Here is a 26,033-nt window from a genome sequence, read left to right on the forward strand (position 1 = left end):
ATACATATGTCTAGATGCATGTGGAGAAATTCTGGTTTGCAAAGGATTTTGAGATTAAAAAATTTGGCTTCCTTCTGAATCAGAACAAACTCCCAAATGTAAAACTTATTCAGAAAGCTCCAAAAACAACAAATTGATCAAAATGTTTTGTTTCTATTTGACTTTTTATTTTATATTATAATATATAATATAATACATTACAAATTAAAAATGAAAAGTCATTTCAAAAGTTCAAAATTGATTTATATTCCTGAAAAAAGTCAACATGACATTTTGACTTTGTGGTGACTTTTCTTTCTTTCTTTCTTTCTTTCTTTCTTTCTTTCTTTCTTTCTTTCTTTCTTTCTTTCTCTCTTTCTTTCTTTTGTTTTTTGTTTTGTTTTGTTTTCATTTGTTTTGGTTTTTTGGTTTTCTCCACAATGAAATTTCGGTAAAATCAACATTAGTTCATAAAGCATTTCTATTTCAAAGGCACTTCACTGTCTCACAGAAAATGACTTCATCTGTGGTTTTTCTGACCAGCTCCATTTCCAAACAGTAATGTCAATTTGCACTAACTGAGAAGCTAGTCCAACAATCTTAATCCTTGGTGTAACTACTTTGCCTTAAATAGACTTGTGCCAGGGATGAATTTCATCCTAAATGTTTGACTACAATGTTTGCTTTCAAGAAGCATGCACATTAAATGATGTAGGAAGATATACAAAACACAGTTTGCAAGAATCAAGTGGGTTTTCCCGAGTCCACTATCTAACAAAATGAGGTTAGAGAAAAAAAATATGACATAGTTTAGCTGAAGTTGGAACACATACAATAAAAGGCTAATATATGAACAGCAAGTCATTAATAAAATCTACAGTTGCTGAACATGCTAGAAGATGTAAAATATCGAACAAAGATGAGACTTTCTCAGTCAAATCAATCCACCATTAAGGGTGAATTATCCCATTTGTCTACAAGAATGTGTCTACTATATGAAGAGAAAACCTAAGGACATGTACATGACTAGATGCTACGAGCCCGATCTTGCAATAAGGTCCACATGCACAGACTTCCGTGCCTGCATGGACCCCCTAGCGCATTTGAAAGGGCTGCCCAAACAGAGCTCATTGCAGGATCAGGACCCAGTGTGACTCTGTACATCCTCACTATCGTATTCCTGGGGGCAGATTCTGGTTGGTTTTTTTTCAGATCCTAGCTCCACTAGGTGCGGTGCAAATGTTCACCTCACCCATGAGAGCTGCTGGAAGCATTGTGCTTGAGGCAGGAAGCATGACTCCTGGAGAGCAGAGAGTGCACAGCTCCTGCCACCCCCTTTGGAAAGGTGTCACATGTACTCCACCATGTACTGCTACCAGATGAGAAGGAGAAGGTAGGTCGATGGCGCTGCCCTAACTCTTACATTTTCCGCCCACTCGGATATGGCTAATGCTATTGTTTTCATTACCTGCACATAGTGCGTGCACTCCCTCAGAACAAGGACTGAGTTTGTGCCCAGCTCTTAAAAGGTGTGTAGTGAGCGAGAAGGGTTCCTTGAATGCTCACCATGCAGGATGGGGCTCGGTTTAGCCATAGAGATGGGTCCAAACTAGAGCCCCACATCCAAATACACCTGAATTGCCATGCCTTCTTGTTTCTCTAATGGGCCTGCATAGGTTGTCCCTGAATTCTGGGAAAGTTGCAATCCAGATCCAGATTGGATAGTTTTGTATGTTATGCCAGGCAAGCCTGATTCTAACTTTTTACTCTACTCAGATGCTTCTTTAAACTCATCAGGATCCTGTGTACCTTTTCCCGACACCATATGTTCCTACTGCATTATATAGTTTCATAAGATGACATACATGTCTTCATTCATACAGAACTTAAAACTCCCAAAAGAAACTGTATCACTGGCTGGTGGTTGCAGGCAAGTGTTCTGAGCAGAACTCAGATAATCTCTTTCATTCATGTTTGACAATTCACAAAGCTTTTCACTAGCTTCCTTCTCATCTTCCAGCTCTGTTCTCTCCTCAATGATGCACTCATGTTCTACACATTCCATCTTGGTGTGGCCCATTGCATTGTCAGTTTGGTCAATCCATTCCTAAAAGAATGAAAGGTTGGTGTCAGCACACTCCCTAATTTCATTTGAAACAAGCACAGGCTACAGTGACCTTCACCATTGCTCCAGTAATGGCATGACCCCAGGACCTACACATTTGGGGGATGTCATGCTGGAGAGAAGGAAATAGCAGGCAAGCAGAAAATAAGACAAAAGCAAAAAACATGAATGCACACAAAGAACAAAGAAAACTTCAAGAAAATTACCACTAAGGACACCTTCAGTGTTGGATTTAATTTTATATAGCACTTACAGTGATAGGTGCTTTCAACACACACTAGATGAATACATTACCTCCCTCTCCCCCTCCATTTGTCAGGGTTTTGCAAATCCTTTAAGCCAAGTCCTACCTCAATCAAAACTCAAATTGACTTCAGTGGGAGATCTGCCTGATTAAGGATTTCAGGATCAGGCCCTTTATTATTATTTTGCATTGTATTATTAATTATTATTATTTTGTATCTTTTCAAACTTACCTTGGGCAAGTACATTTTTGACTCACAAGTAAAACATTATTATTGGTTTTCATTTTCATCACTGTTGTAACGGTGGCCCAGTAGCTATTATGCATCAGATAGTGAATATTCCTAATTATTTTGCCAGGCTACTTTCCGCTATAGCATAGTCTAAATGGTAGGGTGCTGGGCAGATTCAAGAACATTCAAATAGCAAATGCTCTTCAGGTAAACTACATACATTTCAACTTAATGGGAAGCAAACAAAAAGTTTGTTCCTCTGTCAGGTTGTGTGAAGATTTGCTGTTTCACAGCAAGCTGTCTGCTAAAGGATTGGAGGGCATAGTGGTAAATCAGGCAAGTTGGGAAACCATGGTTAGTTTTGTAAAGGACAAAGGCTTTTGTGACAGGAGGTCTGGAAAGAGGATTGTACAATAATTTGGCCTTTTGTGATCTCTGCTTTTCATGCTGGCCACCATTGCTTCAGTCTTACCCTGTCTGTTTGTATGTTTTCACACATCTTCTCTTCTACTTTCACTGCAAACTCCCCTGGGCAGGAACTGTCTTTGTACAGTCCTTAGCACATTAAGTCCTCTTCTATGATTGGGTTCCCTATGTGCTACTACAGTGCAAATAAGTAATAATAATCATTCTTCTGTAAGACCAGGTGGTCACGTAGTAGAGCGAGAGGCTGCTTTTGGATCAGAGAGCACTGAGTTTAAACTTCAAAAGAGACCACAAAGGTAGGCTACATTTTTTAAATTATGTGCAAGGTAGGACTGTTGTGTTGGAATGAATGCAACCTCACCAAGGGAAGTTCAAGAGTGCTTGGATATTTACCTGGAAGTTTCCATTATGATCATTAAAGAGATCAGAAAATATATGCTTTGGGTCTGGTATAACAGGCATAACTGATTTCTGCAATCTGTAAACAGAACAAAACAAAGTAAGCATTCAGCTGCTCTAAACTCTGCCAGCTGGTAGCAGTCCCAAGGGAACTATCCACTGGCTGGGAATTACCTGAGCACAGCACATCCCGCCATGTCCCCTCCCTTCTGGAGTGGTAGTGTAGGAGCCAGTCATAGTAGCTGTATGCCTGCTATGGAACTGAGGCCTGTTTCTGCTTTTCTGCTATTCAGAGTGGCATAAACAGAGCGAAGAGGAGAAGCAATTCTGGGCCTGTAACATCAGTGGACTTTCCAGTAACACTTATCTCCAGTAATGTAATTGTGGTTCAACAGCATAGGATTTTTCAGAGAGAAAAAAGGCTAATTCTGTGGTTTTGGCAGTTGGCAGCTTTCGTAGAGCTGTAATATATGTACTGTAGATCTGAATTGATGAGCACAGGCATGCAAATCATCAATCTTAACATTGGCATCATCTTGCATATGCTGATTTTGCTCATCAGTGCAACAGAGACTGGTGCCAAGATCACTGGTGCTCTGATCGTGTCCAGTACTAAAGCAGGCAGTTGACAGAGAAACAAAGGAGTGAAAGTCAGCTTATCAGTAATAGGAAAAAACAGTTAGTTTGAAAGATTTAATTTGGGCTCTGTGTAGGAGCAATAAAAAAAGTGGAACAGACAGCATTTTGCCCTGAAAAACTGTCTTTTAATTTCCTCTGGAAAACTACTCTAGTCCTGGCCTACGTAAGCCTCGTAGGACTAGAAGAGTCACCTCTGCACCCTCACAATCACCCTAGTGGTCCTTGAAAATGAAAGGAAGAAAAGTCTGGGGAAGTACAAGGAAAGGAAGTTCCACGGTGCGGCATATCCGGAAGCCTGAATTAAGGTGTTGGCTTCCAGCTCCTCAGCATCCATTAAAGCTGACTTCATTATCAGATAAGTAAATGAGTGCCAAGTAGTCTGATCTTGAAGTCAAATCCAGCGATAGCATGGGAATTAAAGGTAGCTCCTTCCTGGCAGCCAGTGTTCAGATGGGATTCTACATTTGGCAATCTGAGCAGTTTCAAGTACAAATCAAGAGGTGCTGCAAGGCCACTGTATGGAATTTCATAGTTACTCTGGGAAAGACTGAGGCTGTCTACACCAGCGGTTCTTAAAGCCGGTCCACCGCTTGTTCAGGGAAAGCCCCTGGCGGGCCGGACCGGTTTGTTTACCTGCCGCGTCCGCAGGTTCGGCCGATCGCTGCTCCCAGTGGCCGCAGTTCGCCGCTCCAGGCCAATGGGGGTTGCGGGAAGTGGCGCGGGCCAAGCGGCGGACCAGCTCTGAGAACCACTGGTCTACACTACAGACCTTACAATGGCACAGCTGTATCGCTGCAGCTGCTGACTGTAAGGTCTCCCGTGCAGCCGCTCTATGCTGACGGGAGAGAGCTCTCCTGTTGGCATAATTAAACCACCCCACAACGAGTCAGCGGGAGAGCTTCTGTCGGTGAAACTTATGTCAGTCAGGGGTATGTTTTTTCATACCCCTGACCAACAAAAGTTTTACCAACAAAAGTGCTAGTGTAGACAAATCCTTAGCTTTCAAGGGCTAGAGCCCTCTCACAATTCACAGGCTGGAAGGCTGGCAGAAATTCAGCTGGGAGAGACTGTCTTTCTATTTTATTTTTAGGTCATATTGATAATTGGAAAGAGATGGTTTGTGTTATATTAAATGGGCAGATGGGACCCTTTAAGGTCAAGCCTTCCAAAATGTAGCCATTAGCTGTATTATTGTTATTTGTATCACTGTGATGCCTGGGAGCCCCAGTTATGGATCAGGACCCCATTGCACTAGGACAGGGGTTCCCAAGCTTGGTTTGTGGTTTGTTCAGGGTAAGCCCCTGGCGGGCCACGAGATGCTTTGTTTACCTGGGCGTCTGCAGGTACGGCCACTCGCAGTTCCCAGTGGCCGTGGTTCACCGTTCCTGGCCAATGGGAGCTGCGAGTGGCCGTACCTGCGGACACTCAGGTAAACAAAGCATCTCACGGCCCGCCAGGGGTTTACCCTGAACAAGCCACGAACCCTGAACAAGCTGGAAACCAAGTTTGGGAACCCCTGCACTAGCACAAATGTTTTTGTTCATGTAGCCTTCGTGCCCAGGGGCCCTTTCCCAGGCCCACCTGCCATGCTTCCACTCTTTCCTATTCTACTGCTTTGTCAACACAAGAAAGTTGTACTCGTTTAACTTAAATCAGTTTTTAGAATAATTTGCCTAAACCAATGCAAACCCGTGTATGGAAGCTCTTATTTCAGTTTAAGGGTGGCTTATTTTGGTTTAGCTTAAACTGATTTCTAACTCATTTGAGCTAGACCAAAATAAAAATGTCCACACTGGGCTTCACCCCAGTTTAACTAAATGTGTTTAGTTAAACCAATGCATCTTTCTTAAGTAGGTGAGGCCATGGGGTATGTCTCCACTGCAATCAATGGTGGGATTGCAGCTCAGATAGGCATACCCCTGCTAGCTTTAATTTAGTTAGCACAGCTAAAATAGCAGTGAAGACATGGCAGTACACACCCTAGCATGGGCTAGCAATGCAAGTACACAGTCAGGATTCTTGAGGCTTGTACAGCCTGCATGGAAGGCCAGGCTGCTGGGTCTACACTGCTATTTTTAGCAACCTAGTTAGATTAAAGGAAGCATGAGTATGCCTACCTGAGCTGCAAATCACACACCTTTGATTGCAGTGTAGACATAGCCTGAGTTACTTCACAAAACACACTTCTTCAAGGAGAATTTTAGTCTATGGTCACATGTATATATGTTTGACTAAAGAGAAAAGATGGAACTCTTTGTATTCCTCAAGGTGCACACATTATTCACCGAAACACATGATCTCTTTCTTTTCACCACCACCATCCCCTCACGCATCCCTGCCCTATATTTGTCCCCTTGTATTGTGCCTGTCTTAATTTAAGTTGCTAATTGCCGTGCATAATGGTTATACAATAGAAATAAACAAACAATGATGAATATTCTCAACTGCAGCTTCTTTAAACATGTTTCAAGTTCCGTAATAGCTATCACTCTTGCAACATGCACCCTTTTAATATTTAGTACTGTAGCTCAAAAAGTTAACAGAAACAGCCTAAATTCTCCTTGGAATTGCAAGCCCAAAAGACTGTTTGCAAGACAGAATGCTCATAAAATGGATTTTCTTTTGAACGCTCACAGATGTTACGATTATGTTGCTTCCAACGTGCACCTCAGTGCCACAAAGTTTCAGTTTTGGTTTCTCATGTTTCATTTGTAATAGATCAGATGAGGCAGGAAGGCAAGTGAGGGAGTTGGTAAGAAGAATCTAGTGCCAATGTTTTATAAACCCCAGCCAGGAGATGCTATTTTTAAACTATCTTTACAATTTATAAATGAAAGAGAAAAGCAAATGCAGATGTCTTGGGGCTTTGATCCCACATTTGTCATTCAAGCAGTATTGTAAGTAAGGATTATTACAATAATACTATTTCCATGCAAGGGGCCCAAAGTGCTTTCCAGGTACTATTGACAAAATCTTCACAACATCACTGAGGGTTATGGTAGTCTTGTTAAGACCATTAAATAGATCAGGAGACTGCCACTCACTTCACCTCACCTATTCCCTGTTCCTCTACCACTATTTGAAGCTCTCCCATTTAATCACCCTTTACACCTTTTCATCTTTTACCTGCATCCTTTTCTTGGTCATCCATTCCACCACCACCTCCCCTATCTTCCCCTTTAACATCTTTTGCGCTCCTCCCCTTTACTTTTGTCATCTTTTCTTCTTTGTTACCCTGCCTTTCTCACCCTGCGGCTCCATCACCCTTCCAACTGTCACTCTTCAGGTAGAAGGAAATTCTCACCTTCTGTTCTTAGCTCCTCTAGTAGAAAGTATGTGTCTGCAGCTGCAGAAGCTCCCTGCTTCTATGGCAGTGAGGGTTGGGATCTCTGATTACAGGCACTCCAGAGATGTGCTCTCTACAGGTATGGCAGCAGGAAACTAAAGAGCAAATGACTGGGTCTGCAGTCTGCAGACTTTAGGCTGAAGGTGCCAATGATTCCATGGCATCATAAAGACCAGTGGGAGCCTATTAGGTTGGGGAGTATATTTAATTATTCTTTGTTTTCCAGTAATACCTACAATGTGCAAGGCACAGGACACAACCATAAGGAACACGCAATCCCTGCCCTCAAGAATTTGCACTTTCAGAGGACAAACAACAATGGATGGTGGGAGAAGGAGAGGATCAAAATATGCACATTTTTTGCGTACGTTGCATTATCATGACACAAATATCAGTAAGGACCAGTAACACTTACCTTTGGCACTTGCACACAAAAATCAGAAGGAGGATTATTACTAGAAGGGCTGCCAGCACAGAAATTAAAAGGATCACATTGTCTGACAGAGGCTTTTTTTTTATATCATCAGCACATGAATCTAGGAGTAATCACAAAAATAATATTTTAAAATGTCATGTTTCTATAAATGTAAATTTATAAATGTACCTATTGCAGATGTTCTCTTTAAAACAGTAGCAATGTTAGGGAAGAAACTAGACAAACTAATCTAAATCTGCAAAAGAAAACCACAGTTCCTTCGCTCTTGCAATGAAATGCTTTCTGGTGGTGTTAGACAGAGAAGGTGGGTGAGGTAATATCTTTTACTGGACCAACTTCTGTTGGTGAGAGAGGCTATGTCTACAGTACCGACCTCACATCAGCCCAGCTGTACCACTATAGCTGTGCTACTGTAAGGTCCCTGGTGTAGCCGCTCTGTGCCGAAGGGAGAGCTCTCCTGCTGGCATAATTAAACCACCCCAAGGAGTGGTGTTAGCTATGTCAGCAGGACTCCTGCCAACACAACACTGTCCACACCAGAACTTTTACTGGTGAAACTTATGTCGGGGGAGGGAGGGGTGCCAACAGAAGTTTTACTGGCAAAAGTGGTAGAGTAGATAAAACCAAAGGCAAGCCTTTCAGCTGACACAGAGCTCTCCTGCAGGTCTGGGAGACTAAGACCATATCTACAATACACAGTTGTGTTGACATAGGGCAGCTTACATCAACCTAACTGTGGAGGTGTACACAGTGCAATGCTCCTGCTGCTGGTTTAACTCACCTGCTACACCGATATAATAAAATCACCTTGACGAGAAGCATCGAGCTCAGGGCAATGTAGTTAGAGTTATGCAGTGTCAGTGATGCAGTGACACCACATTGCTTACGGTGACTTCCCGGAGGTGTCCCACAATGCCCACCCTGACTGCTTTGGTCACTGTTTGGAACTCTGCTGCTCTGCAGCAAGGGACACATGTGAACACCCCTCCCCTGTTAAAGCCCCGGGAAGTTTTGAACTTGCTCTTCCTGTTTGCTCGGTATGGAGAGATCACATAGCAACTGCCCAGCTGAGCATGCCGGCTCCATGCAGCAAACCCATTCCTGCCTGAAGTACATGGGAGGTGGTGGATTTTCTGGGTCTGTGAGGAGAGGAGGCTTTGCAGTCACAGCTCCGCTCCAGCTGCAGGAACTTGCTCAGGGCATGGAGAAGGGCTATGATAGGGACACACGGCAGTGTCCTGTAAAAATCAAAGAGCTGCAGCAGGCATAGCAGGAGGCAAGGGAGGCAAATAGTCACTTCTACAAGGAGGGGACTGGGGTCAGGATGGTGGTGAATAGCCCCTCCCCGCACATTGAGCTCCTCTTATAGCCTTGTATTCATAACACACAGCACAAGACTAAAGGGCAGTGTGGGATCCATGCTTTCTGACACAGATGGCTGGCTCGCAGGTTACCAGGGCACCTGAAAAGCAGCTGGAAACCTAGTAGGATGCCCATGCAATGCTGAGATTGAGAAACCTGCATCATGTGATGCTTACCTGCCCCATGAGGCACTGCAAACCCTTCCCAAATCACCCTGCAGCCAGTTGCACAGTGGGATAGCTACCCACAGTGCACTGCTCCCTGTGTTGATGCAAGAGCTGCTAGTGTGGATGCGCTCTGCCAACAGAAGGTGCATAGTCTGGACATGCAACAGCAGTTTAATTATGGTGGTGGCTGGATGTTGCCGTAACTTAAGTCAACTTAACTTTGCATAGACATAGCCTTACTCAGAGTGTCACTGCTAAATACAAGGAGGAACAGATTGTTTATCATAAGTAGTTAACACATTTCAAGGGACCATTCAAGGTAAAGTGACCTGATAACACCCCTCCAGTCATAGGGAGGAAAGGAAGGGGGTGGAGAAAGCAGCTGGGAGTGCAGGGGATTGCTAGTGGGTTACAGATTGTTGTAATTAGCTATAAATCCAGTGTTTCTATTCAGTCTATGATTGTTAGTGTCTAACAAAGTTATGAATTTAAGGCTGTGGTATTATCCATTAGAAATAGCCTTGTGTGTGATTAAAAGGAGGTCTTAGGCATCATTTGGGGTATTCCATATCATGTTCAACAAACAGTACTGATTAAACAATAATGCAATAATTATGGACAATGGTACAGGGTTACATGTTTCTACTCAAAATTGCCCCCCCAAATTACCTAGTTTTCACATGTAATCCCTTTTTTTTATTTCTCAAAAACAGAACAAACAAACAAAACTTCCAAATGTTTCATACCTAAACCCAGAGAGAGTTAGGGAGACGACTACTGGCGCACAGCGTGACGCATTTACAAACCTCCTGGAATTCTTAGTTTTCCTTGTAGTAAAAACCTTTTATTGTGCCAGCTCAGCACTCTAACTGGAGCAAATAGGGCTTGATTCACAGAGGGACTTGGGTGTTGTGATATTCAGTGTCACAACACCTCACTTTTAGGTGCCTAGAAAATCACAGGAACACACTTCAATCTACAAAGCCTGAGTTAGGCCCCTAGCTCCTTACACAACAAATGGGGAGAAATACAGGTGTTAGACTGTGATTCACAAAAGCCGGCATCTGAGGTGGGGAGCTGCCTCAGCTAGCAAGGGAGATGCTGCCAAGAGGAGTGTGTGGTAATCCCCGCCTTTCTCCTACAGATAGGTGCCTAAATCCAGGTTGCAGGGAGGAACTTATCTCCACTAGTGATTTCCAGTTATCGGTCCTCTTTGAAGTCAGATGCCTAAGGAACTTTTTGCAAAAAGCAGAGGGGAGAAGAGCTATTCCCTCATAAATATTAGCCCAGTGATTAGAGTATTCACTAGGGATGTGGGAAACCACCAGTTCAAGTCTCCCTTCCATTTCTTGAAGATAAGGAACTTGAACAAAGGTGTCTTATCACTCAGATGAGTGCCTAACAACTGGATGAGAGGATATTCTGATGTGGGGCTCTCTTAATCTCTCCTGTTGAAGCTGGTTTCATTTAGGCCACACACAGAGAGGGTTAGCACATACTCCCAGAATGTGAGAGACCCAAGCTCCAATCCCCCTGCTCCAATGACTCTTTAAGGAATTAGCCACAGTGGAACAGCTTCAATAGGAGAGACTGAAAGAACCATACATCAGAATACCGTACAGCTCAGTGGTTGGGGCGCTCCCCTGAGAGGTAGCAGAGCCCTTTTCAAATCCTTTTTCCACAGCTGGTGGAAGAGGGACTTGAACCCAGCGTCTCCCACGTGAATAACATAACCACTGGGTAAAAGTTATGAGGGAGGTCCTCCCATGGCTGTTGTGTGTGAACTTCTCTGAGGGACCTAAGCCAGAAGGTGGCCTTTGAGCATGCCTACCAACTCAGGCCCTGCACATGCTCTTGGGCTTTGGAAGAGATAGATGTCCAGACTCCTTAAGTGAGGCAGCTGTGCTCAATCCCAGAGGCAGAAACATAGGCACTGAAGGAAAGTCTTACTGCAGAAACTGAGGTGCCAAGTGAGTTGAGGTGCCTAGAGGGTTCAGTGGGAGTTTTGTGAATCACAGTGAAGCCTAAAACTAAGACTCAGGATCCTAAACCCAAGACTTCTGCTTGTAAGTACTTTTGTGAATCTAGTCCATGAGCTTCTGCTCTTCCAAAGGTAACATAACTAATATATATTGAAATAATTTAAATATTATTTAATATTTAATATATTGGAATGACTGCATTATGGGTAAAGTTCCAGTTTTACATCTTACCCAACAACAGAGTTTTCCACCTGCCCATCTGGTCCATATTCAGCCAGCCAGAAGTGATGATCTCTCTAGACAGTACTTGGATTCAGACATTGTGGAATTTTAAGAGACTCTTCTTGGCTTGCCTTTCAGATGTTATTTAGTATGCAGGCACTGAAAACTTTGATATGGTCCCAGAGTGAAATCCTGGCCTCACTGAAAACAATCAGAGTTTTACCATTGACCTCAATGAGGCCAGGATTCCCACCCTACTGTTTCGTGTAGACAGATTTTCCCCAGGAAGTTACTATCCCCGTGTGTCAAAGTAGAGATATCTTTTTGGGGAGTTAGAAATCTGAGTCTCTCACAGTTCCTATAAAGCCTAGTGGATGGCATCTTGTGGAGATCTGATTTGAAGGTGTGTGGACTGAGTGACTGCCTGTGTTCATGTAACTACAGCAACTCTCTCTCTATTGGTTCATGGCACTCATTGGGAGTATTGCTTTCCAGCAAAGCGATAAGGAATAATCCAGACCTACTAAAGCTTGTGAAAAGTGTCCTCTAACTTAATGTGATCTGTCTTTGAGACTGTACTTAGAAGAACGAGGCACAGGATGGCACTAGGGGTCTTGTTAGATCCAAAGCTTCTACTTGATGTTCACATAACAGCTGCTGGCAAGAATTCTGTTTTTTTCATTGTGCTTGGCGAGGAATGTGCAAAAGAAAAGGTCAGAGGCAGACCTAGCCAGACACTTACTGTTCTGGACTGCACTCTAGAGGGGGCTGCATCTTGAGACCACCAAATACTGAAGCTGGTGCAGCAGCTGTAACACCAGTGATCAGTGAGCTCCACTGTCTGCCTGTTACTTTGTAGGTGGAATATAAAGTGTTGATTTTAACTTACAAATCCTTAAAAGTGAGCTGGCTACTTGGGAGACACCTTCTCTCAGCCTACACTGGTAGAGTTCTTTCATTTTAAACCTGATGGGATTGCTGGTGTGGCATTTTCTGTGAAGGCCACACAACTCTGGATTATACTTCCACTTTTGGCCTGCCAGAACCTGGATCTGTTAACCATACAGACATGCTGAAAAGCCCTTCTGTTTTTTGAGGATTTAGGCCAGTTGTTCTTAACCAGGGGTGCACGCACCCCCTGGAGGTGCGAGATGCCCTTTCTGGGGGTGCGAGACATGCCAGATTTTTTTAGAAGATACATCGAAAACACAAATTAAACACAGGCACGTAAGTACAATTACTTTGTTTCATCAAACCTAAATGTTAATTTATTAACATTATACATTTTTAAATTATTATTATACAAACAAAAAATATATCTAGGTTTAAAGAACTGACCTACTTCTATGATTTTTGATAAGGGATGCGGGAACATATTTTGATTTTTTGATAAGGGGTGCGAGAACATATTTTGAGAACCAAAGGAGTGCAGGCTGCAGTAAAAGTTAAGAACCACTGATTTAGGCAATGGTTGGCTGATGGTTTAAGGCTTTTCAACTTAATCGGCTGTGGGTATTTCAATTTTATTTTTATTGGAGGTTATTGTAGTATTCTATTTTATTCCATTACTATATTGCACTATATTCTTTGTACTAGTCTCATAATTATAGTGATTATTGGATGTATGAACTATAGCTAAATTTCCCAGAGCTGTGGACGGGAATTTTGCATTTTTAAATCTAAATAAATAAATAAATAACATTGAGGAACCCTGAAGAGTTCTATCAAACAGGGATGTCAGCAGCATATATATCTTACAGACTAATCAGACAAGGTAAACAAAACTGTGGGAGAAAGGAAAAAGTATTATCTAGAACTAAAAAAATTAAATCATGTGTATAAGATCTCAATGGCAGAGACAGTATCTTTTCCTTATTTATCTCTGTCATTGAAAAATTGCACACAACATTTGAACAATCCATGAATCAACTTTGTGTATAATTATCAATGTCACTGTAATTCTGAAATAGTGTAGTGACAGATTTTCCACTTTAGAGGGAAATTGTACAGGGCTTAGCACAACTGGAAACTAATTTCATTTAGGGTATGTAGGTGCTACTGTAATACAAAGCCTATTTGTTATTGGCCAAATCAGTAGTTTTCATAGATTCATAGATTCATAGCTATTTCGGTCAGAAGGGACCATTATGATCATCTAGTCTGACCTCCTGCACAACGCAGGCCACAGAATTTCACCCACCCACTCCTGCGAAAAACCTCTCACCTATGTCTGAGCTATTGAAGTCCTCAAATCATGGTTTAAAGACTTCAAGGAGCAGAGAATCCTCCAGCAAGTGACCCGTGCCCCATGCTACAGAGGAAGGCGAAAAACCTCCAGGGCCTCTTCCAATCTGCCCTGGAGGAAAATTCCTTCCCGACCCCAAATATGGCGATCAGCTAAACCCTGAGCATATGGGCAAAATTCACCAGCCAGATACTACAGAAAATTATTTCCTGGGTAACTCAGATCCCACCCCATCTAACATCCCATCACAGGCCATTAGGCCTATTTACCATGAATATTTAAAGATCAATTAATTACCAAAACCATGTTATCCCATCATACCATCTCCTCCATAAACTTATCGAGTTTAATCTTAAAGCCAGATAGATCTAGTGGCTTGGGACATCTATAGCAACATAGATCTGAACTGAAGGATCAGGCCACCAACCCAATTTGCACTCATGAATCAAATTATTTTTGAAAGGGCTATGAATTAACCTGATCCATCCATCTTCATGATGGCAAATTGCAAAGGGACGTATTCTCCTTGCAGATTGAGCACCACCCACATAAATCTCTACCTGGTCCTTTAGGTGGTCTGCCTAGATATTCAGTTTATGTCTATTGCTGGCAAATTTATTGCGCCACCAAAGCTTTTGGTGACTAGATGATTGTCAGCTGTGTAGCAGCATTCCTAGATAAACATGCTTTGTAATTCATTGGTATTCCATCCTATTAATATCTCTGTACCAAGAAAGTCACTGAAACCAAACCAACATTGATGGAGGTGACTGTTGGTTTCAGTTTCAAATATCCTCATTTCTGATTTTGTCCTGCCACTTGATATGGAACAGTGATCAAGTTCCCCTGCCATACAATAGAGTCGGTATAACCATGGTTGTGTAGATCTACAACTTCATAGCAAGCTTGATGTCATGACCTCCCCTCATAAGTCACTGAAGAGCCTGAAACATGGCAGCAACTGTCTATGTCACCTCCCAAGTATTTGACAGATTCAAGGGAAATTCTCCACTTCCATGTTAATGTCTTAAATCAATGATGCACTTCAGGGCAAAGGCCAGAATACTCAGTGCAGCTTTAGACTCGGTTGTTCCATTGTTTGACTAGATCTTTACTTTGAATTAACCTGATGCACCACCTGACATTCCCTCTCCCAGCCTCCCCTCCTCTGATTATATTCCCAGCTAAGAATATGAATGTAACTTAGCATTTACCTAGTAAGCTGCCATTTCTCCAAACTGTTGCCTCTGTCCATTCACTGGCATAAGGAATTCTATTGCAAAAAGGAACGAGTCTTTCCAATCTGACCCGGAAGGAGTAGCACTTTTCCGGATCAAATCCTTGCTCTTCAACTTTGCAACATGAAGATTTTCTAGACTGGACAGGAAGATATTTGACCATTAATTATTATTTCCAACATATATTTTTCTTCTCACAGTATTGTACTATATCATTGTAATAACAAACATAGGAGATGGGCTGACACAAGTAGAACATCCCCAAAAATTTTAGGAGATCTGGATCTTGGATGGATTTTCCTGGTTCAAACTGATTTCTAGCCTTAAACAATATTACAGTTAAGTTAACGTATAAGTTCTTTGTTACATTTATGTCTCAATAATTATTTGCAGTGAAACAAACAGAATTAGCTTTGGTCCACAAAGCATACCCGTTAGTTATGAGCCTAGGAAGAATTAATTCCATGAAATGAAATGTAAAGCTGGTATTTATGTTCTAGATAAGTTGCCTGAAACATTGTCTCTTCCCCATCTCTAGTTCTCTGTTGTTTTTCTTCTTTCTCCCATTTTTCATCATCATTTCCCATTTATGATTCCCCTCCCTGCTCCCATTCTTTATATATGGCCTTTCCCCTATGTCTTCTTGACATGTGTGTATGACGTGAAGTGTATCGCCCTTGAAATGTGGCCATTTACTGGAATGCTGACATTCAGCACACATTAGATATCCAGGAGTCTAGCAAATGTTAGGGCTTGCCTTCGCTGCTAAACAAGATGTGTTTTTTACTGGGGATAACTAACACTGTCTTGAGGTAAAAATACACTGAAGACCAGCCACTTAGTTTACCATGAAGTAAACTCCTCAAGGCTAATCCCTGGAGGAGGTATAGGACTGTTTTGCTTGACAACTTTACCTTTCTTTAAATTAAAGTGTCTAGCCTTCAGCATGTATTTACCTCAGGGTAGCACATGTGTGTTAGTTACCCCAAAGGAAAAAATGCACCTTTTTTGCAGTGAAGACTAGACATTATTCTGCTGCCAGCCCATCAAGTGTATGTTAATGGGATGGGATGGGATGGTCCTGTTGGGAAAACCCATGCTTTCTGTTCTGTGGAGGTGCCACTCCCATCTCTTTCCTGTGCTAAGTGAGAATTCCAAACTCTACCCACCTGCCATTCTTTGTCATACTTGCTTTTATACTGAAGTTCAAGCTTCAAGCACCTTGCTGTTGTCTTTGGTTTATTACATTCTATAGTAACCGTATCTCTTTTCCAATGGAAGGTTACATTTTCAGGCGGATTGGGTTTTACTGAGGAAAAAATTTGATATAAATTACACAATACGCTCTTAAAAAGAATCACTACAACTCACTTCAAACCTTCGCTCCCACCCCCAAGCCCTCCTGGAATTCTTTAGACTGTCATGAAGTTCAGTTCTCCTGGAATGTTCAGTTCTCCAGCTGGCCTGTTTTCTGTACATCAAAATGTAATTCAGATCCATGGCATCATGCATTTGTGCTGTTCTAAATTGACACATTGATTACAGATGGTCAGCGGTTATGGGCACAATATTTTGAACCATTTGGTTGTTTACCTCTTAGCAGTGGAAGTTGCATCTTCATGGGAGTTGGAGCATAACACCCCTTCCTAAAGTACATTAGTGCACCCTCTCTTTTGATCCACACCACCTGCAAAGAAATCTAACTACTTCACTCCCATTCCTGTAGTATCTGAGCATCTGGTAAATATTAATGAATTTTCGCAACACCCCCTGTGAGATCTGAAGCACTATTATCTCTGTTTTAGGGATGGAAGACTGAGGCACAGAGATCCAAAGTGACTTGCTCAATGTCTCACAGGACATTTGTGACAAAGCTGGGAATCAAACCTGAGTTCCTGAACACCACTCCAGTGTCTTAGCCATAAGACTACCCTTCCTCCTGGGAAGCTCTCCTAACTTTAGAAGACATGCTCAGTGGTGCTCTATAGCTGGTTTAGTTTATTTTATTTAGTATTAGTTCCTACTATTCTGCAGATTTCTTTGCACTAATAGTCATTACATGTTGTACCCATAAGGCACATCTACATACATAAAACCAATAAAAGTATAAGAGAAATGGAAATGCCTCTTTCTTACTCTTCCAGTGCTTTATCACTGTAACCTGTTGTCATTTTGGCATTGTGATATCATCTATTTACCCCTCCACTATGAAAATGGAAGCATGGCTTCCAGTTGTTGCTACATGTATGTTTACATGTTCTACATAGTCAACTATACTAAATATTTCAAAATCCAAACATACCTACATTTTTAAGTGTTCAAAATCCAGATTTTGATCTGAATTTGGGGGGCTTTATTCAAAACAAGTAGCCCCAGTGAAGACAATGTGACCACTGAAGTAAGTGTTGAAGAAGCAGCCTCAGTATACCCAAACAGAGAACAATATTCTGTCCATCCTGATAATATTTTATACACTTGACTAATTCGCCATCTTCCTCGATAATATTTTATACTCTAAAATAGTTCTATCTCTTCATCTCAGACTCAGTACAAAAGAAGATCACTGAAGGCACTAGCATTACCAAGGAATTTGGTAATGTCATTGCTCACTCACTTACTAAAGGAATCAGATTTTAGCTGATGATGGAAAAGCTCTTCACTTCCATTCTTATCCTTAAAAGAGATGTTAAGAGTGAGTCCCTCTGTCTTAAAGAAACAGCCAGAATTGTAACCTTGGTCAAGTATATAGTGGGGGCATTGCTTCCAAGTTCCGTTTTGAAGAGCTGTGCCAAATCTACAAGTAAAAGCAAAATAAAATTAGTTAACGCAGTTATTATGTTATCTATTGAAATGAGTTAGTTGCTTTTTGTCACTTTAGCTTATTAAAATACTTCTCCCATGGGAAATTTATAGATGGGATTTTCAAAGCGGAGAAAGGGAGTTTGGTACCTAATTGCTATTGCCTTTCCAGATAGCTGTTCATTACAATTTGAGATTGTGAGGTTTCTTTAATATTGTCTTTTCTAAGAAGGGAAGGGTTTGCTTTAACAGCTGTGTCAGACATTCACCATTTGGTGACATGTCCTATTTCTACACCATACTACTGGAAATGCTGTCTCGTATACCCACTAACAGTTGAGCAAACCTCCTACTGGTTGACTTGTCATTGACCCAAAGCAGCTATAAATGTTTCATTTCATTTGCAGCATCAACTCATTGCTGCACAGCTCTTAATTATAACAGCAGCTAAAGCTGTGTGTGTGTGTGTGTGAAAAATGGCTCCAACTGTTCTGACAAACTGGTGGGCATCAGAAAAATGGACAAAACTGTGGGTGTAACCACTTGCGTGCAGCTAAGTATTCCGCAGATCTGATGATTAGTTTGGAAAATAGGGTTGTGGTGTGGAGCGAACATAAATAAGTCTGCATGTTGATCTGGATCAAATATAAGATTCTCTTTCATTTGCGGGTGTAGCTCAAACACAGCTTGGACTGAGTGAGATGGCGAAGGGTAGGTCTGCATTGCAATTAATACACTCACAGGTGGCCCATGTCAGTGACTCAGGCTCGCAGGGCTTGGGCTTCAGGATTTTAAAATTGTGGTGTAAACGGGGTTCCAGACCCCCATGAGCCCAAGTTAGCTGACGCAGGCCGTGGGTATTTAATTGCAGTGTAGACATACTTTCAGAATCACTAACCAAAGACATTAGCCAAGGGGAAGAGGATAGCCATTGCCAGTACTTACCTGTAAAAAAAAGTCACATTCCTGTCAGGGAAATAGTCTTTAGCTGCCCATGTGATCTGCATCTGTTCACCATTGAAATTGACTGCTGTGATTTTGATAGTTTCTTTCAAACCTGTCTCATTGCAATGACAAACAAAACAGTTTTAACCCCAGAAATCAAGGACATGACCACACATTTGTTCAGAGACCAGTAGTTCCGATTTAATTACTCCACGGTCACAGACGGCAGAAAAAATGAGAGGTGACGTGAAGACTTGCAAGGCAGGGAAATAAGACTAAAGGACCTAGAGAGGTTAGAAATATGGGTGGAAAATAATAAGGGCATTGAGACTGGAAAAGTACAAAACAAGGCCTCTGCAGAAATATAATCTGAAACATTTGGAAGGAGAAACCTGGAGAACAATAGTGAATGAACAACACCGAGGGACTGTTAGGCCTGGTCTACACTAAGAAATTAGATCGGTCCAGCTGCATTGCTCGGGAGTTGTGAAAAATCCACACCTCTGAGCGATGTAGTTAAGCTGATTTAACCCCCAGTGTAGACAGCGCTAGGCTGACAGAAGAATTCTTCCATTGACATAGTTACAGACTCTCAGGGAGGTGGATTACCTACACCAATGGGAGAACCTCCCCCGTCTGTGTAGGTAATGTCTAAACTGAAGCACTAAAGCAGCGCAGCTGCAGTCCCTGTAGCTCTGTAGCATTTCAAGTGTAGACAAGCCCACAGTGTACAACAATAGATATGAGTCTGCAAGGCCACGTGGCAGCACAATAGGCCCAAATACGTATGCAGAGTCATCACACAGCAGAGCAGGTTGATGTCAGTCCCTCATTATACAACTTCAGTATAACTGCCCTGGAATATTTCATTTTGTTCTGTGCAGCTCAACGCCAGGAAGATGTCAGCAGACTCGGAGGAATGCAGAAAGTAGCAATAAAAATGATTAAGTATTTGGGAAAGAAGAACTATGGTCCTGATTTCTTCTCTCACACCAGTTTTGAATAGGTGTAACTTGAGTGTCTTCAATAGATTTACTGCAGATTGGTGGCTGTCTGAGAGAAGTATCAGATCTGAATTTGGGTAGCTTGTGGGGCTATACTGAAATTCAGCTTTGAATAGCTCTTCAGAGGAAATCTAGCCAACTTTCTCATATTTGGCTTCAGCCAAATAATATTTCAGATACCTGCTTGAAGTGGAATCTTTAGAAAGAGGCACTGCCTCCACATAATATATGCAGCATCACTGATTTGGCCATTTTTTATCCCTCTCCTTCAGAATTAGTTTGGCTAGTGTCCCAGATTTGAATCAGTGGATAAGAAGGAATTTTATGGTTTCTCCCAATGGACCTGGCCACTTCTCCCTACCTCCTTATGGCCAGGTCACCTCAGAGCATCTTACTATCCTCACATCCTCTTTCTTCTCCCATCCTCCTGCTCCCCACTACCAGACTTCCCTCTTGCTCAGATTCTAGGCATCTGATCAAAGCCAATGTTGCTTCCAGTTATTCAGGCTTGATTAGAATACCACAGTGGTACATCAAGTATATTCCTCAGAGCTTGATTTATCTTTAGACAAGATAAACAGCTACAAATATCTGAAGGGTGCATATATCAAGGAACCAAAGGAATTCTTCTGGGTTACACAAGAAGCATAACTATAGGTAGTGGAATGAAATCAAGAGTATGAAAATTTATGCTGAATATCAGAAACAAAACTCCTAAAAATGAGATTTATAAACTGTAGGTTCCAGTTCGGAGTCATTTTAAAATATTTATCACATAATACAGGAAAAATTACTATAGGGAAAAATTCTGCACTTGCAGGATACAGGTGATTGGGCCTGATTCTTATTGAAACAAAGGCCACTTTACACATCTCTGGCAGTGTCAAAGGGCATTAAAGAGGGCATAAATTATATCTGTGAATAATTAAACAAATTTATAGTGTGCTTTTTCTTATTTTTCCATCACATCTTTTCTTTTAAATAAAGATCCCATATTATTAAATTTTAAAAAATTGAAATAGTGTGTATACAGAACACTACATATCTTGAAGTCCCTTTACACACATTAACTCATTAGTCTTCTCAACAGCCTGTAGAGGTAGGCAAATAAATATTTTGATGACTATTATTATGGACAATTTTTCGTTATATAAACCAAGTAGGAATCGTTAACTTTCATGTGTTAGAATCATAAAAAACAAATAGGGAATGTTTGCATTGCATGCTTGTTTAATCACATACTTTCAAGGCTAAGTCAAATTCAATGCTCATTTAATTTTTCAATGTCAGAATGCACTGAATTATAGGTAAACATAATGGCAGGCAGTAAAGAGGCATTCCTATCCATATGGAGTATTTGTATGTAGGACCCAAAATGACTCCGGAGTACCTTGAAGCCCATATGCTGTCTGCTGGATATGTGTCCTTCTCTAAAGGAATTACTTCTTTAATGTCTTTCAGCCAGCTATTGTCTTATGGAACTGTCAGATGTAGCACTTTACTTTTTTTAGGGGAAGTACTGGTCTGAATTTCTTTATGTACACCTGAGAAATATTGTGGTGGCCAGATGTGAACATTTTTGTGTTAATTCCCCTTTAAATTTGTGGTGACTATCAGTACATATCTGGACGTTCCCTTGTCATTTTATTGCATATCACAAGGACCTCAACATACTCATAAAAATAAACCACAATTCCTGTCCTTTTGAACAAGTTTATAATTTATTTCTTTTAGCGAGGAATAACTAATCCCTGTGGAAGATGCCAGATTGGCATTTAATCCTTGATCTCAATGGTGAGATTACCAACAAGGATGCCATCACTAATTGTGATGTTGGGGGTTTTTTTGTGATGTGGACACATGTGCCCTGAGAATGTGATCAGAAAATGTAACTTATTTTACTTAGAACACCTCACAGTCATCATATGCTAAGGGCATTTGATCACTGCTGACCTCCTCTCCATACTAAGAGGTGAAAGGTTCTGTAATCCCATTATCAATCCGCTGAACCAACCCTTCCTCAAGGCCAAATCCTGAAGTCCTTGATTGCGATCCTGCCTTTCCCTTCCATGAGCAAACGGGCGCCTAAATGGCAAATTCCCCCAAGAACTCCCCCACCCCATAGAGGCCCCTCATCAGAGACTCTGTACTGTTCAAGATCTGCAGACTATTTGGAGAGAACAATCCATTTACCCACTTTTACACACCCCTCATAAGCACAAGGCAGAATCCCAGGCTCTGTGATCACTTCCTTCTGACATCCCGGAGTGGATGGAAAGGGATGGGGAGGAGGTGAGGCTGTGGGGGGTCTCACCCTCCATGGAAAAGCCAATAGAGATGACTGGTCTCAAAGGATGGAGTAAGTTGCATCCCACAAAAAATACCTCCTGGTCCTTCTCCTGTGGGAGGATAGCTCCATACTATCCTTTAGTATAGGCTGTCCCTTAAAGGCTCAATCTAACCCTGGATAAAGACCTTATGTTTTGGCTTTATAAGCTTTTTGTTTGGCTTTAAAGACTGTCATTTTGATTCCGAGCCTGCAAAGACTTACCCATATGCTTAACTTTACATTTAGTCCTCTTGGCTTCAGTGGGACTATGTGCATTGTGTAAAGCTAACCACATGCAGGAATCTTTGCAGAATCACGGTCTTATTCTGCACATAACTATAGGCCAGCTGCATATTATGGATTGGAACTCTGGGATTTTCACATCTGTATTTGACATCTAGCAAACATGGTCATTGATGTGTACACCTTGTAAATACATTAACAATAAACAGTGAGTAATTAATAGAAAGAGAGTGGGGGGTTATAATAAAACATCTGGTGAGATAGGAACCATCTGATGTACTCTAGTTTCTAAGAACTTCATAAAAGGTAAGTGACGACATAACCTGTTAAAGATTTTAAAATAATGTATTCAATTACAGAGGACTTATATAATTTTAAATACATTTTAAAATCATTTGATTATTAAAATATGCATTGCTGTTGAGGAAATGAACTTCAGACTCTGCACTTTTTTGGTTTGCTTAAGTATTTCATATACATTTCACAGCCCTCTCCAATACTGTATGTGTTCCAGAGTAGGGACCAGGGACCAGACCCTCAGACTCCCTCTGAAATGTAATGGGAGTAAAATACCTTTGAGGATCTGGACCCATGCTCTCTCTTTAAGTATTGGGATAGTACTGTGTGCATCTTTACAAATAATAATATAAATAAAGAAAATGTATTATATTATATAATATTTTTAAAAGGTTGACTCAGATCAGCATCAGTAGTTTGGATTCTTTTCCATAGCTTATCCGAATGTTAACCATCCCTTCTTATGCCCAACACTTCCTGCCCCGTTTGCTGCAGGGATGTTTATTGTCCTCTATGGGCAGACGCTGCATTTTTGGAAAGAGAACCATCTTCTGTCAGTGGAAAGTGGCTTTCATGGGAGTCAAGTCAGAGAGTTTTAACTTGGGGGGGGGGAGCGAGAACAGGGTAGAGCAATAAAACAAAGGATATTTTCTCCCCCTTTCATAGGCTTCATGATTCCAAGGAGGTAAGTGGGATGGTCTCAAGCATTGAACTGTCCACCCAGTCAGGATCTTTACAAGCCAATCGGGTGCCTCATTTCATAATAATTGTAGCCCCCTATTTTTCCCGCTGCCTCACAGTTGCACAAGAGCAGGGAGGTCACATGACACCCCAAAGTGACAGGGAAGAAGCAGGGTTGTTAATTAATTATTATTATAATTATTTATTACTGTAGCATGGCTGGAAGCCAAGGCCTCATAGTGCTAGGCTCTGTACAACCATACAGCAAAGAGACAGTGCCTGCCCTGAAGAGCTGTTCTGGACCCATGCCCTCCTGTGTCAGCCAACGGACCTGGCCAAGAACTCAGTAAGGAACCTGCTGCACTGCTGGAAGGCCCACAGCAAGGTCAGACTCTTCCAGCTCCGGGGAAAACTCTACTTTTGTTCTCTGAGGGAAAATTCTTGCTGGAACTCCAACAGCATTGATGGTGTACCACATGGCCCTCAATGACAGGGTCTTATTGGCACAGTTGATCACTGAATGCACTGATAGTGTGTAGAAGCATAAATACATGAAATATGTGATCTCTGCATGTGCAGGAAGTCGTCTGGTAGGAAAAATAAGCAGAAAATGTGACTATTAGTTGAGCCCACCATCCTCAGTAATTTATGCAAGCAGAACCCGGAGCAATTAGGAAAGCAGCAGTACTGCGAACCACAAGTAATGTTTTTCTTTATCATTGAACCAAAAGGAACACCATAATAAGCCTAAATGTAATGGAACAGACAAAAAACACATATCTACAAAGATAACAGAGTGGAACACAAATGTTCTGGAACCGTTGCAATCTCACCAAAACAACAAAACAGAACAAAAAAGAAAAACCACTTCTGATTTCCCCAAACTGATTAAAACCTAATAGGCAACCACACATAGTACTTCCACATGCAGTAGCTCCTAGCCTGCTGTATTGAACCAATCTGAGACTGATACCCTGCAACTGATCCTGCAGCAGCTACTTGCACTGAATATTATTTATCCATGACAGCAATCTCATCTAAGTCGGTAGAACCGCATGTAGGAAATAGTGCTACTCAGGGTAAGCACTGAAAAGCATGAAATGAGCTCCCATGACTCAGAATAAAAGGTAAGTGAATCCCTGTCTTAAAAATGAGAGGGAGTGAGATGGAGAGAAAGAGAGTGCATATGCCTGGGAGAGATGTATTCCTTATTACATCTATTGGGCTTCATAGCAGGCGGAAGTGGCACACAATTGGTAGGATGAGCAGACACTGCAGTAGCTAGGCACTACTAGGCTGATTCTCCACAGCCTTGCATCTTATGAGGTCATTTAGGCTTGTACAAATTGGATCTAACATATGTGAATAGTAGAGTGTTACACCCACTTTGTAAATAACTATACCAGGTAATTAGCACTGGAACATCGGTCCTTGTGTTACTGAGTTGCCATAAGTAGTATGTTTCAGACATAAAATATAATATAGTACAGATTTCTAAAGAAAATGATAAACTGTTGGAAGAATCTTAAACCAGGACTTTTTTTCATGAAATTCAGAAATGAAAAACAGGAACTTAGTGTTAACAAGAATGAAGGTTAAATTGTCATCCATGTGTGCTGGGTGGGGGGTTTTTTTTTATGGATTTTTGAGTTAATTTGTTTATTTCTTAGCACGAGTAACAATGATACTGTGCAATATAACTAAAGACAGATATTCTAATGTCCGGGTTACCAAATATCCAAGCTGTTACTGTGGATTAATAATAAGTGAGGTTTTCTCCTCTGGGAAATGTATAATTAAGTATATACTTTTTCAGTATCCTCAGGTCAATGGATATTTCAGTATCCTCAGGTCAATGGGCATTATCCCATATACTACTTAATATGAGAGAATATTAATTGTTTAAGTCTTACTTTAATCTCCAGTTTTTAATATGAATGTCTGGTCAGAAGATTGCACTTCTATTTTTTGCACATGATCCCTGCTCGCATAATTCATAACTTCAGCAGTGTGTACCACTCCTCAGAGTTTTGAGAGGCACTCCCCTTATCTTCAAACAAAACATTCATCTTCCCTGAATGTTAACTGGAAGAAACCATTTTAAATATTTCTGTTATATCCCTATAGATTTGTGAAGAAACAGGGGTCAAATTCATGCCTGGTATAGCTCCACTGAAGTCATTGTGATGTTACACCAGTGATGAAACGGGCCATATTTTTTTAGAAGGTATTGTACTTGATAAAACACGAAGCAAATAAAGCATCCACAGAAATAATGTGAATCTGCACATCAGGTTTTAAAATTAATATCTGGAAGTTCAACTTACTTTGTGCAAGTGGTTGAGAAGCCACCAGGTTGCCCAAGATAAAGATTGCTGCATGGGCTTGAAGGACTAACCCCATACTTGCAAATATTCATTAGTCTATGATCAGATTACCACGGGAAGCCTTGATAGCATTTCTTCATGAGTAATCTTAACCTCCGGAGTTCACTGCTTAATATCAGAGACTGGAAGGAACTAGAGGAAATGACAACAGGAAACAAAAAGTTAATTTTCATGTATATACAAATGTATGAATGAAATATATATTACTACAGAACAGCAGCACTTCACGTGTCTGCCTATGTTATTCACATTATGTGATACCACTGTTAGGCGGAAGAATAATAGTAATTGAATAATAATAATTAC

At 41.3% G+C, this 26,033-nt stretch overlaps 1 protein-coding gene across 1 annotated transcript; it reads right to left on the minus strand.

Annotated features, from left to right (window-relative positions):
- CRLF2 (cytokine receptor like factor 2) lies at window positions 1-26,033 on the minus strand. Its single transcript, XM_007063215.4, has 8 exons — window positions 25,668-26,033; window positions 18,787-18,898; window positions 17,661-17,836; window positions 16,212-16,351; window positions 15,019-15,181; window positions 7,806-7,926; window positions 3,400-3,484; window positions 1-2,086 (listed from the first exon to the last, which is right to left on the minus strand). Exons 1-8 carry the CDS (start codon window positions 25,741-25,743, stop codon window positions 1,829-1,831), a joined length of 1,131 nt encoding a protein of 376 aa, XP_007063277.1. The 5' UTR covers window positions 25,744-26,033; the 3' UTR covers window positions 1-1,828.

Source organism: Chelonia mydas, chromosome 1, assembly GCF_015237465.2.
Source record: "Chelonia mydas isolate rCheMyd1 chromosome 1, rCheMyd1.pri.v2, whole genome shotgun sequence".
NCBI lineage: Eukaryota > Metazoa > Chordata > Testudines > Cheloniidae > Chelonia > Chelonia mydas.

Coding starts and splice junctions, on each gene's coding strand:
- CRLF2 (XM_007063215.4), bottom strand. CDS start 25,743: ATGGGGTTAGTCCTTCAAGCCCATGCAGCAATCTTTATCTTGGGCAAC. Junction 17,837..18,786: donor AATGTGACTTTTTTTTACAG/GTAAGTACTGGC, acceptor TTTTACTTGTAG/ATTTGGCACAGCTCTTCAAA. Junction 16,352..17,660: donor GCTAAAATCTGATTCCTTTA/GTAAGTGAGTGA, acceptor TTTTTTCCTCAG/TAAAACCCAATCCGCCTGAA.